The sequence below is a fragment of the Anopheles darlingi genome, chromosome 2 (assembly GCF_943734745.1).
Source record: "Anopheles darlingi chromosome 2, idAnoDarlMG_H_01, whole genome shotgun sequence".
In the NCBI taxonomy this organism is placed as follows: domain Eukaryota; kingdom Metazoa; phylum Arthropoda; class Insecta; order Diptera; family Culicidae; genus Anopheles; species Anopheles darlingi.
The window spans coordinates 66729769-66743357 of NC_064874.1; the positions used below are offsets into that span (position 1 = coordinate 66729769).

At 50.1% G+C, this 13589-nt stretch overlaps 3 protein-coding genes across 3 annotated transcripts; 2 read left to right on the top strand and 1 right to left on the bottom strand.

Moving 5' to 3' along the window:
* Positions 1-1005: 1005 nt before the first annotated feature.
* On the bottom strand, positions 1006-4676 carry LOC125959465 (pancreatic lipase-related protein 2). Its single transcript, XM_049692288.1, has 2 exons — positions 4360-4676; positions 1006-1780 (listed from the first exon to the last, which is right to left on the bottom strand). The coding sequence occupies exons 1-2, from the start codon at positions 4509-4511 to the stop codon at positions 1006-1008; spliced, it is 927 nt and encodes a 308-aa protein (XP_049548245.1). The 5' UTR covers positions 4512-4676.
* LOC125952644 (UDP-glucosyltransferase 2-like) lies at positions 2495-4380 on the top strand. The gene is made up of 2 exons (XM_049682249.1): positions 2495-2627; positions 2722-4380. Exons 1-2 carry the CDS (start codon positions 2518-2520, stop codon positions 4187-4189), a joined length of 1578 nt encoding a protein of 525 aa, XP_049538206.1. The 5' UTR covers positions 2495-2517; the 3' UTR covers positions 4190-4380.
* A 2596-nt stretch (positions 4677-7272) lies between the features above and the next one.
* LOC125952646 (glycerate kinase) lies at positions 7273-8881 on the top strand. The gene has a single exon (XM_049682253.1). It carries the CDS (start codon positions 7313-7315, stop codon positions 8843-8845), a length of 1533 nt encoding a protein of 510 aa, XP_049538210.1. The 5' UTR covers positions 7273-7312; the 3' UTR covers positions 8846-8881.
* Positions 8882-13589: the final 4708 nt, after the last annotated feature.

Here is a 13589-nt window from a genome sequence, read left to right on the forward strand (position 1 = left end):
TTTAAAAGATAACATGCCTGATCTCAATCGGCTCTCAGGCGGAGGCGGACTACCAAGAACTCATAAAAAGCGTTTTGTACTTGATGCATTGCAATCATGGTTGTTAATCGTGCGCCTGATCTCGAGGGTGTAACTCTATGGTTACTGTACGTGAGCCAGATCTACGTAAAAATAGTAGCGTAGTAGTAGCTTTGCAATTTTTTAGAGAAACAGACGTGGAATATTTCCCTTTCGACCTGAGCTTCATCGAACATTCCATTAAAGTCATCATATTTTGCAAAAGTTTATGCTAGTACACGAATAGTTATGCCTATTTAGACCCCCTACCGTCGCACTAAATGTCAACTGTCACATAGCTACACACCGAGTACGCAGCCTCCTTCGTATACCATCGCGCGTTATTTATTTCATAATTCGTCGTCTCATTATCGTCGTGGGGCTTCCAGGGGTGGGCGGGTGGGTGGGTGGTGCTAACTCTTTATGTTAGCCGCGATCATCGCTAGCTCTTCGCGCAGTGTAAAGTTCCTTCCTCTTGCATAAGGTGGCATCATGTTAACGGTCAGGAAATAGAGGCCTCGTGTCCTGAAAAGATTGAAATTTCCGCGTAAGATTACCCGAGACAGTCAGAGCCGGTTAGTTGAGATGAGTCGGCGCCCGGTGCCCACTATCTTTCCCCCTTAGGTGAGGTGGTCTGCCTAGGTCAGGACTGGGCATTACGTAACCTGGCATGGCATGAGCTCTCGTTGGTAATGAGACTTGATGCAGAATGTATAACGTGTGTAGCAAGCAAGAGCGAAGATGAATGTGACAAACACCCCGGTATGAAATGTGCCCGGTTCAACCCCGGTGAGCTGGCTGGCTGGCTGGCTACCGGCATGGAACTATCTCGATGCCCCCGATGACGGTGGCGATAGTATACGACTTTTACTTTCATTTCAACCACCCCAAAAACCACGGCCGACGGTGGTGGTGGTGGTCTTTGAGGTTTCTTGCGGCTTGAGAAACTTACGTGTCGGGAGTGTGAGCCCCCATAATGGCCATCTGCTCGTCGGTGGCCCCATTGCCCCGGCAGATACCGAGCATGTACAGGTACCAGTGGGCGCACCGGTAACCGTAGAATCCAACCTGCGTGGCGATCGACTCGGCAAAGTACTCGGGCGCCCGGTTATGGTTGCATTCGCCGTGCGACATCATGGTGGCCGCATCACAGCCCGGCTGCTCCACGCCCCCATTCACGTAGAAATCGGTGTGGCCACTCGGGTGCAGTATACCGCGCTGGAACACGTCCGTGTGGATTACCTGCACGAACTCGGCGTCCGTCTGATCGAGCTTGTACTCGTTCGCGGCAAAGACGAACAGTGGTTTGGCCGGATCGAGCCCGGTAATGCGCTTCAGTTTGCCCGCCTTCAGATAGTTGGCGATCATGCCGGACGTTTGCCCACCGAGACTGAACCCGACCACATGGATGTCCTCGAGCGGTATGATGCGGCTCGCGATGATAAAGTCCAGCAGCTGCGCCGTACAGTTGGCGACGGTGGGAAGATTGCGTACGGCCTGCAGATAGCACGGTTCCAGGGCAAGCGGATTGTAGTCGACGGAGATGATGTTGTACTCGTCGTACGCGAGGTAAGCAGGGCGTATCGTTGGGTTCGGTGCGTAATCCCGGTGGCCGGTGTAACCGTGGATCAGCACGATCAATGGGCGGCCACGGATGAAGTTAGCGTTCATGACGGTTGCCGGATCGAACATATCCAGCTTTGTCGGGTTGTTCTGGGTCGCCCTGGAGAGGAGATAATGGAGATAGGGAGGGAGAAAAGTGTTCCAAATATATTATGTAGGTCAAGGTCGCCTGTTACTCCCTTGGCAGCTTATCAGATTTTTTTTAAGCGTCAAACTGACTTGAGTCATCTCGAGACACGCTGTGCTACGCGTCTCACCATCCACTTCAAGCTAGACATTCGATCAAACAGCAATGACTTGAATGATCGTCGCCATTCGCATGCGTAGTGCCATACACCTTAGATACCACCTCGCCTCGTATACAGCTTAAGGGGTGGCCGAACAAGTGGCGTGCGATTCACGTGCCAGCTAGATAAGGGCCCAACAGCGCTTTACAACTCCCGCGTGTATGCTGTAACAATGTGTTTAATCGGAGGTGCATGGCAGTCCGTTTTCGTACCATGCTTTCGGTCGCTTATCTGGCAAAGGCGATCCATGCAAATCGGGCGTGATAGTTGGCGCCTTTTGGGCGAGTTAGCGCCTTACGGTTGAGAAAGGACAATCTCATCCTCGATCACGTGTGTCAGCCGTTCGCCGGCGGTCGGCCGATTCTTGCCAGTCATCTCGCTAGAGCCTTATCTTCAAGAGCGAGCCGATTTCGCAGATGCACGGCCCCGCGTACGTCATAAACCGACAAGCGAATTGTTGACATTAGAATCGACGGAAGGAAAATATAAGCTCGCGAGTTTCTGGGGCTAGGTTCAGTTGATTCCGTTTTGGCACGCCATTAACATTGAGATGAGGTGCACGAACGTCTGGATAGTGGCCCTGTTGGCGTGTGTTGGGGTTTCGCAGGCGGCCAACATTCTCTTCATGTCCGGAGTTCCCTCGCCAAGTCACTATATATGGTAAGAAGATGTGAAGACTGCTGAGAAGGTGTTGTGTGTTGTTAGTGGTTTCTAACGTGGTGGAAATCTTCGAATCTTTTTGGTTGTTCCTCAGGCTGCGACCATTGATCAACGAGATGGGCAGACGGGGTCACAACGTTACCGTGCTTAGTGCCGATATAGAAAAGCATCCGCCGGCGAATGTAACTTACGTTCATCTGGAAAACTTCTACAGCCATATGTACAACACTTCGATGAAGCAAAAACTTGATTTCTTCAATATGGCCAACGAAAGTCCTGTAAAGATGTTGAATCTGTTAGACGAGTTCGGTCTGGATCTGTGTGAAGCAGCCCTCAAATCGGAGGGAATGCACTCTGTGCTCGATTACCCGAAGGACTTCAAATTCCATCTGTTTGTGAGTGACTTCATGATTGGACCGTGCATCCCCTCGATAATACTGCACCGGTTCAAAGGTTTGCCATACATTCCGTCCTCTCCGTACAATGCGCCATCGACGGCAGCGGCCGTTCTAGGGGCCTACGCGTACTCCGGTCTCGTACCGAACCACGTGTACGATGCACCGGAAGAGATGAGCTTCCTGCAGCGCGTCAAGAACCTGTACTACGATCTGTACGAGATGATCCTGCACGAGACGTTTCTACACCCGGAGGCGGACCGTATACTGCGCAAGCTCTATCCGGATGCACCGAGCACGACGTCGTTCTACCGGAATGTTCGACTGTCCTTAATCAACGTTAATCCCGTCATCCAGTACAAGGAACCGATGATGCCGAACATGATATCGGTTGGTGGACTGCAGATCCAGAAACCGAAACCCTTGCCAGCGGATCTACGGCAGGTGGTTGACGGAGCAACCAATGGGTTTATTCTGTTTTCCCTTGGTAGCAACGCCCGCAGCGATCTGCTCGGTCCGGAGCGAATCATGAACATAATGACCGCGATGGAGCGGTTGCCTCAGTATCGGTTTTTGTGGAAGTTCGAATCGGATGAATCGAAGCTACCGATGGCAGTGCCGAAGAACGTGTACATTCGTGCCTGGATGCCCCAGAACGATCTGCTCGCACATCCAAACATCAAACTGTTTATCACTCACAGTGGGCTGCTGAGCACACAGGAGGCCATCTGGAACGGGGTGCCAATCATCGGGTTTCCCGTGTTTGCCGATCAGTTCCGGAATATCAACTACTGCGTCGATGCCGGCATCGGAAAGCGGCTCTCAATACAAAACTTTCAGGCGGCACAACTAGTAGCGGCCATCAAGGAGGTCTTGGGCGAGCCCAAGTATGCCAAGCGGATGGCCCACGTTTCACATCTTTTCCGCGATCAACCGGAAAGTCCGCTCGAACGGGCAGCATGGTGGTGCGAGTGGGTTCTGCGAAATCCGGACTCGGATTTGCTGCAATCGCGTGCCGTCCATATGAGTTGGTTCAGAAAGTATTCCTACGACGTGATCTTGTTTGTGCTCGCGGTAGTTTTGCTACTCACGATTGCCGTCTGGAAGGTGGCTGCTATTGTTAGTAAACTGCAGGTCGGACGGAGCGCGAAATCAAAAGGTGATTAATGAGTCACACACCATATTAGGAGTATACACATAGCATGTAGATACTGAAGAGTACAAGATCTGCAGGACGCAATCGCATAGGATTAATGACAATAAAAGAAACATTCCCTGTTACACGCTTGCAGCTGTTTACAGAATCACATAATCCAACGCGTTGGAAGACATATTACCTCGTGTACAGGTAGAAGGACACATTTTGATTCGGACATTGTTTCACCGTTTCGAAACACTTGAGAAAGTTCCAATCGGCCCCGGTGGTGAGATGGAGGCTAAGGGCGGCCAAGAACAGTCCGATCGACACGAGGCGTGCGATCTCTAACATCACTTTTGGGCGTATCTTCAAACTTGACTTTCGAGGTCCCGTCACTCAAGAAACATATTGCGTACAGAAGTGGAATTCCCGATCACACCGTGCTGGAGATGGACGAGGGCGCGAACCAATCACTAAGAACGTTTCAGGCGTTCTAAAAGCTAAAATTTGCTTATTTACCACTTTTATACGGCATCGCGCGACATCGACACGGTTCGTGTGGTTCGTATGGGCTTATCGGAACACGTTCCCGGGTGGCAATTACTCATTGTGGCGCGCGTTTGGTGCGTTTGGTACGGTGCTATATCGTCAACCGATCGGAGACGCGGCACGGGAATCAAAATCAAGCACGAGCCGACGAGCCTTGTCCCAGCACGGGTTAGGTGAGTTTGATTCAAGAATCAGCGAGCAGTGTCGCGAACTTGCCGTATGGTGCGTTCTTTTGAGGAGGAAGTGACAGTAAGAAGACATGAGAAGAAGTCGCTCTTTCTCTCTCTCTCTCTGACTCGTCGGATAAGGGATGTATCTGTTTTTGGATTTTATTGACCTTAATCGAATTTCTTTTCATGTTTTTGCATTACAAACATGGCGGCACCCACAGTATCATGGGTCATCGATCTTGTGGGACATGCAAGGAGTCGGGGTGTGATCGTGTGTTCGTGAGGTTCTTTATGCCCCTCATGGCCGGGTGCGTTCTAGTTCGCCTGATACGTGAGCAGGTAATTTTAAGATGCTGGAACCGACACGTCGTTAGTTATCGATTTAATTGGCCATCTTGGCCCTGTGGCCATGCTACAAGCGAGCTACCGAGATCTGGGATCCGGGTGATGAACCTGCGCATGCAAGAACTTCAAAGCACAGCACGTGCTCTATGTATCACAAGCCAGACCTGCCGTTTCGGTACTTTGTATTCTAATGAGCTGGTTTTTAATTAACCTTTCACTATCAGCCACAACAATGTGCGCTAATAAAACACATACCTAAAGCAACAATTACGAAAGAAGGAAAAAAAAGGAGCGAAACTTACCTCTTATCGGTAACAAAAAGTACGCGCAGAACCGGTAGCCATTCTTCCGTCCTTCTCTTCTAGGTCTAGTATTGGCCTTGGATTATAGGTCGGCGAAGTGTGCAGCATAAATTGTAACATTCTGGTACGCCGAACATTACGATAAACGTTAATGAGCTACCTGAAGTGGGAATTGGTTGCCACTACTAGTGGCAGGTCCGGCGCCCCATCAAGTGCCATTAAACGCCCATAATTAGAATTAAGATTGTGCACAATCTCGAATGGCTCTATTGAATTATGTGAATGACAAAACATATTCCACTAAATGGGAGGCATAAAACCGCCAGGAGGAAACGAGCAATTACACGCTGGAAAATCAGCACGAGTGTGAACCTATTCATTAGTAGGACCGTTTCCACCAGAAGCATTTGCCAAGAGTTACTGAACGGGAGGATCGATAAGCTTATTGGATTTATCGGGATTGATTTAACTACTACTAGATGAACACTACTAGATGAAACAAGACTAGATAACTTTAACAACCTTCTCTGTGCTGTCTTTTTGTTCTGTAAGGCTCTGCCCTATTGTGAGAACGAAACCTTTCCGGGAATTCCTGAATGAATTCGTTTATTAAACATTACATTTCATGGAACAGAAAATGTAGTGGTGTTGATTCGTTTTTGTCAGGAGCTGTAGTTATGACGTCATCACTACTCGAAAATTTTCTATCTCGCTCTCGCACCAAAGAGTGAGCGAGAAAAAGGTCGAGCAAAATTTCGTCAACGCCATCTACCCGTTCAACGCATGAACTGCACACTGCTTCGTCGTTTATCATTAAGGTTTAAGGAGTCGGCAGATGCGGTTTTCGTTTTTTGCGACTTGCGACTCCTGGAACCGTTTATACGCGGCGTTTAGAACTCTCGCTTCGGGCTTTTTGAATTTGAAACGACCGTTAACGAACACGGATTGAACTTGCTGAACTAGAATGGATGCCATGAACGTAGTTTTGATCAAATCTTCCCCAAAATAGAACCAAATACTCCTGAAAGGTTGTAGTTTAATATGGGATTATTTTGAAAACATTAAGTTGACTGGTTTCTGCACTAAAATTCGTCAAAAATAAGCCTTTTTGGTGCGTATAACCCTGGGGATTGGTTATTAACTTAAATGAAACAAAAATCTCATTAATCGGCTCTCCGTTGCTAGTCCATTACCTCGTCTCGACATGCTACATGCACTGATCATGTCTGTTATTATGGTCAACCACTGTAGCCTGCTCGGATTCGTTATCAATTATCAAACGTTACTCTCTCTCTGCTACTATATATACTATATACTCTGCTCTGCTACTCTCTCGCTCTCTGTGTTGCTCGGTTGCCATCACTACTACCACCACTGGGTAGTAATTGACCAGATCAGTTACCGTGAAGTTACGACCTTGAGGTTCCTCAATGGTCTCGGACTAAATTAATCCAAGTGCGTGACTGGGGATTACAGAATCTCTTAATTCACTAAACAGGTGAAGGCTTGTTATCCAGCCCTCGGTGTGCGACACGCCACGAACACTTTCACCTGACGAGTTCAACTAGAACGCCGCTTGGTGCTAGTGGCACCGCGTAACAAGACGTTCACTGTCTCCGAGTGTGTGTCAACCGTGGAGCGAGAGACATTCTCACTAGTAGCCCAAAATAAAATACGCTCCCATCGGTAAGTGCGCGTTGCGATTGTGTATGTTGCCGGCAAACATAACTGACTCTCTGTTTGGTGTGTTTTTCGCTCTAGAATGACTCATCTCGATTGAGTCGCGATGTTTGGAGCCCTGCAAAACGTGATCATACGCAGAATGAGTAGCGACCGGGCAGCGATCGAAAAACTGAGGGACCTTTTTGCCTCTGGCGTCGAATCAGTGAAACCCAAATCTCTGTTTCAACACTGTGCCGCACGGGAGGACCTCCAACAGAGCCTCACTCACGATGGCAAGCGCTACCATGTGGTCGGATTCGGTAAGGCCGTCCTGGGTATGGCGGTACAGATCGAGAAGCAGCTGGGACCGAGACTCTGCAGTGGCTGTATAAGCATACCGATCGGCACCAGCGAACGTTTTGGCGTCGGAGATCCGGACTTCCGTCTATCCCCGGACAGTGTGCTAGAGGTCATAGAATGCGCCCGAAATAATCTACCGGACGAGGGGGCTGTGATGGCCGCGACGAAGATACGATCCATCGCACACGCTATGACCGAGAACGACGTGCTGTGCGTGCTGATATCTGGCGGTGGTTCGGCACTCCTGTGTCTTCCCAAGAAACCGATAACGTTGGATGAGAAGCTAGACATTATCAGGGCTCTGGCGAGTGCGGGCGCCACAATCGCCGAGCTAAATTATGTAAGAATCGTCCTATCCGATGTGAAAGGTGGTCAACTGGCAAGGGCTGCGAGCGGTGCATACCGGCTCTACTCGTACATCATATCGGACATTGTAGGTGACCCCATTGAGCTGATAGCCAGCGGACCTACCATCGTCAACGTCGGGTGCGAGAGGAATGTACAGCGGAACGCGCGCGAAGTGCTAATGAAATACAACTTATGGAACCGTTTGCCAGCATCCGTGGCCGGAGTTTTCAACGAACCGGGTCTCACCGAGCACGGTACCGGTACCGGTCCCGGTGGTAGCCCTTTTCTGCTGGGTAGCAACACCGTGGCGATAGATTGCATTGAAAAACGAGCTTCAGCGCAAGGTCTCCGTTGTGTGGTTTTATCGAAAATGATCGAAGGTAATGTGGAGCTCGTCGGCGGCATGTACGTGGCGTTAGCGGAACACATTTTTAATCTCAAAACGGACCTCATAACCGAACAGGAGTTCAAAGGTAGGGTGTACGCCTTGCTTCAAGGACTCACATATCCAGATCTGCAACCGGAAGAGTTTATGGCCGAAGTGATCCGGAGCAAACAGGAGAGTCTATTGATTGTTGGGGCTGGGGAACCCACGGTGCAAATCAAGGGGACGGGATTGGGCGGTAGAAATCAAGAACTTGCTCTGCGGTTCTCTTACGGTGTACGGACACTGTCGAATGTCCCGGAGCGGGTTTACTTCCTGTCCGCCGGTACGGACGGTATCGATGGGCCAACTGATGCCGCAGGAGCGATCGGTGGTGCTTGTGTCGCTCGAGAACGCGAATTGCAGCAGAAGGGAGTGATCGATGGTATGCATTACGTCGAGCAGAATGATTCTTGCCGTTTCTACGAAACGTTGGCCGATGGTAAATACTTTGTGAAAACGGGGCATACGGGCACAAACGTGATGGATGTTCATTTGTTACTTTTTGAGTCAAATGACAATTAACCCACCAGTGCTTTTCAAGCGGGAAAGTACATTAAGACGAGAATTAAGAAAAGAATAAAATTTTAGGACAAAATTTGTACAAACAGAAACTGAAAACTTAATAAATATAAAACAAGGAAGTTAGCAAAACACTGCCTTTGTACCTTTTAATATTGCGTACATATATTTTGTTCAATAAATGCTCTCCCATACACAGTATAAAATTTCAATTATGCATTATACAAAAGAGAAAGTAAGGAACACTAAGAGAATATTCATTTCAATTACTAGCCGCTTTGCGCTAGCAGAGTAAACACTCCATATTGATGATAATGTTTTTAAAGACACTTCTTGCGAGAAATTAATAACACTTTCTTACATGAAATCAACTCTAATGACAATGGAAAATAGAACAACTTACGGGACATAACAAAACCGCTGATCCAAGCGTGTGAACTACACTATATAGGATTCCGAAGATCCCTTCAACAAATGGTTATCTCTCTGTGTGCGAGCATCTCATCCCATTCAAATAGTTTCATCTTTACGTCTTCTGAGTCCCAAATGAGTCATCTTGCTTCCACAGAATCGAAATATCCCCCGCGTTTATCCCCGCAACAGGTAGAAAACCGAAGGGAAGAGAGATGGAAAGAACCACACCGGAAGAAGCTAACCGAAGCGAAATTTATGACGATATCGGACCGATACACGCCGATCTGGTCCCGTGAACTATTTTCCCCTCAGATTGGCCGTGCCCATTCTTTGTCCGCAGCTTCGTTGATAGAATGAAACCACCCAATGAAACGCAGCATGGGGTGGAGACCTCGCCCCAAGAGTCGCTCAGTTCTGCGTCGTCGTCGTCGTCGTTGTTGCGTTGCGTGGTGCGAGGATATGGAGGAACAGGTTAGACGACCAATACCAGGGACCATTGCCACGGCAGTATGGCACGTGGAGCTCTTCTCCTCGGGCTTGAATTGAAATTTCCGACGAGATCGACAGCGGGACTAGCAGGATGGGAAGACGAACCAGGGGGGGGTACCACGAGAAAAACCATCTGCTGCCCGATTGACGATCGGGCCACCAATTTACATATTTTTACTGCTTTAATCTTAAAATTATGCAAAAATATAATAATTCTCATAAAAGTTGTACATCTGTTAAAGAGGTCTGACCAGTTCTGCCGGTTCGCACACGAAAGTGATCGAGAGAGGGGCCAGGGAGGGGGAGTGGGGGCGAAGAAGGAGGTGGTGGAGAAGAAGCAAGAGGCCAGAGTGCCAGAGATCGAATTCCTCTGCGAAACCGCGCCGATATCTGGCGACTGCCAGCGCCCCGAACTTCGCGGCTGACTTATCACCACCAACTGGCTCGCCCGGAGAAGGTGGCGGTGGCCGTATATGCTGCGCTCAGCTCGCCAGCGGAAGAGGACACCGTATTTTTTTTTGTTTGGGGGGACTACACAATTGTTTCCCGTTTTCTACTCTTTTTTGGCCCCTCGGTTCCTTATTTTGGGCCACTGAAGCTGTCGTCAGTGAGGCTGCTGGCCATATCACACGACACCGGCTACGGAAGGTAGTTTTCGAGGTTAAGCCGATGATTGCTCCTGAGATCGGTTGGGGGGGAGCGTCCAGTGCAAGGAATGCTCCCGGGAAGGGTGGCGAGATGCACACGACAATCCGTATTTTTACGGATAAAGACACACACTGGACACACCGTTACACAACGGGGCGCGCAGTTGCAATCGTGTAGTTGCTAATGGAGCAAACAAGCAGCGTCCAACAACCGGCGACCGTAGGACGACGACGACGATGAAAGTAAACCGGCGTTAAAGCCGATGAAATATGGTCTGGCCTTTTTGGAGTATCGCGGCGCGGCGGTAATGCAACCGCGACGACCATCCGTCCGGTGGAGGGTCCCTTCGTGGTGTCCCCACTTTTCCCTCGAAGACGCGATCGTTTGCTTATCAATTTCGTGTGTTTCGTGTGGTTGGTGACAATCGGTCGTTGTGGTCGCCGTTGGTCACAAGGAATGTCTTGCACAACCTGCCAGCACCAGCACCTGGTGCGCTTTCAAGCGCACAGTAAAGGTATGTTGGCATCATCACGGCCCGGTGGCCCGGAGTGGCTCGGGCTTTGCTGGCGATGATTCATGGCTATTTTTAGCCACCTTTCAACCTGCTTATCGCTTATGCACAGACACCGAAACCCCGAGTCGCCGGGCGAACACTCCGTTCCAGCAGAAGCTAGATCCGACCGACCGGACGACGGACGAGAAAGTGCAATTTTTGGGGGAAACCACAAAATGAGTGCCGGCGACGACGATGACGACGAAGACGACGACGACGACGACAACGAAGACGGCGACGACGTGGAGTCTGTGGAGACTGGATGGAGCCACGTCGGCAAACCGCACCATAAACCGCTGACCATAATATCGCGACTCTCGTCGCCATGGATACTCGACGCATACAGACTTGCTGGCAGCACCAGCATCAGTGCGTGTAGCGTGTGTGTGCGTGTGTGTGTCACGCTGGCATACTCTTCTGCTGGTCGTCTCGCGTTTTCTGGCGCGTTTGTTGCAGGTGGCGCACGATGTCCGCCGTCCCAGCCTTCCACTCGTGTCCTCTCCGTCGTCCATTTCCGGTCGCATTTAATTGGCCGGACCGAAAAAGCGCCCGCCACGGGGGGGGCCTAAGAAGACCGGCGGACTAAGTTGGCCGCGCGTTGTGTGAGACCCCCGCGAGTTATGCTGAATGCCACGTGACGTGGAGGGGTGGGTTTCAGATTTTGCTTCCATGCTGCGTGATTTACACCGAGGAGGAGTCACCGCATCCCATCTCGGTTCTCGGTTCTGCTGCTCTAATCGTGTAATTGCTTTCGTATCTCGCGCGCATATATCGCTGTCGTCGGGGTCAGAGCGCAGCGTCAGAGTGGAAGAGGCATGGGGCTGGAGCCGCGTGCCGCGAGCTCTAATTGAAGCAAACTCATCAAACTAAATAAATTGAATAATCTTGAGCGCTGGAAAGGAAACGGGATCGTACCGTTCGTCCGCGGACGGCCACAGAACGTGAACGCGTCTGCGTGGCTAGACCAAACTTCTAGCATAAATTGTCGTTCGGCCGTTTCCCCGCTCTCTCTTCTGTCCGGACACGCATTATCAGCGATCGTTACTCATTGCGGCTAATTGCCTGCGAGCATTCTTCTTCATCATTGCCGGCATGGTGCGCTTCAGGTCACCGGCAGCGACCGGACTGGATGTCGGACTCCGGCTTTGACGACATTCTGTCTCGTCTGGTGTAGATGCTGACCGTCCTTAGCCTAGCCGGTTGTATGGGGTTCGTGTAGCACGTGGTTCTCCGGCTTTGCTTCTGCCCTCGGTACCGTTTCAAGGTTATAGCGCCATCGATCTGACACCGATTTGTTTGTTGGAACTGCTTGCAGCAGAACCACCATGGACGGATTGGGACTGCTAGTGAAAATGGTGTTGTTTTCGTCGATCGTCGCGGCTAGATCGGTCACAGTTGACGCAAAAGGCTATTGACGTAAACATCTCGATAGTCGCAGAATACGCAGGAATTTGATTCTTTGACATTTTTCTTTGAACTCCCATGAGGATATATAAATTTGGGCTTGATGTTCTACAAAACCTGCACGTTTTGGACATTTTATAACTAAAACATGGATCAGATCGTTAAACTAGCTAGAGCAATAGTTTGAAGGAGAAGTAATAGCTGCCCCTTGCTCGTATACTGACAGTGTTGTCGGAATAGATCAGACTCTCCATCTTTCTATTCTTCAGAAGCCTCTCGCTGCAGATCTGCACTTCACACTAGCCTCCTCCATGAACCAGCGGCTCATTAATGTTCATTAAAAACCAAATTCTTCGATTGCCGCCCCAAAAGGGTCGGGATGCGTGTAAAACAGGGAATTAGAAAATCGGTTGAATCGTTGGCGGCGGTTGGCCGGATAGCGGATGCGCGGCCAACAGCCAACTATACCCAGCAATTTCCTGTTCTACAGTCGCCGCCGTCGCTGCCGGCTATTCTCACCACGGTGGCCGGTGGTGCCCGTGGCCCTGGGAACTGGCCGGCATCTCCCCGGTGTGGAACCCCTATAGTGGCAAGAATGCTCGCACACGCATCATCCACCCCTGCGCCCGGTTTGACCGGTGAAGGGTGGCGATGACGATGATGATGATGATGAAGATGATGGTAGGGAGGGGGGCATGGCTGCGCTGTGCTCATTCGTTACTCTCCAGCCCTCCACCAACTTCGCCGGTGTTGGTTCATCAAACAAGTTTGTTTTTGAAATTTCTCTCCCACTAATTAACAGCTATATTCCGGCATCAATAAAAGGCCATGAAAATGATCATAAAACAACAAAATACAGGTGTCCCCTACACATCTTTAATCATCTTTATCGCAACCGAAGAGGGGAGTGGGATCCCGGCCACCCTAGCACTCCCTCTCTTCCCGCCTTTACGGTGTATCGACTCAGCGATCGACGTAGCGATCGACGAAGCGATCTGCGGGCTCTTCACAGCTGCGTGTCTCCCTATCGTTCGAAGTAGCCAGCTTTCCAGGGTTGCTGTGTAGCGTTTCAGCATCATGTTTCCGTTTCTCTTTTTTTTTATTTCGCTTTCGTGGGTGATTCCCGTGCCCATTTATCGCCTCTCGCTCTGTCGCTTACCTAATGGTGCTAATGGTGGCACTCGGCCGGGACTGCCGGCTTGGGCTTGAGGGATTCCCGAAATGCATGCAAGGCTTTTC

Coding starts and splice junctions, on each gene's coding strand:
- LOC125952644 (XM_049682249.1), top strand. CDS start 2,518: ATGAGGTGCACGAACGTCTGGATAGTGGCCCTGTTGGCGTGTGTTGGG. Junction 2,628..2,721: donor TCGCCAAGTCACTATATATG/GTAAGAAGATGT, acceptor GTTGTTCCTCAG/GCTGCGACCATTGATCAACG.
- LOC125952646 (XM_049682253.1), top strand. CDS start 7,313: ATGTTTGGAGCCCTGCAAAACGTGATCATACGCAGAATGAGTAGCGAC.
- LOC125959465 (XM_049692288.1), bottom strand. CDS start 4,511: ATGTTAGAGATCGCACGCCTCGTGTCGATCGGACTGTTCTTGGCCGCC. Junction 1,781..4,359: donor TCCTTCTACCTGTACACGAG/GTAATATGTCTT, acceptor TCTCCTCTCCAG/GGCGACCCAGAACAACCCGA.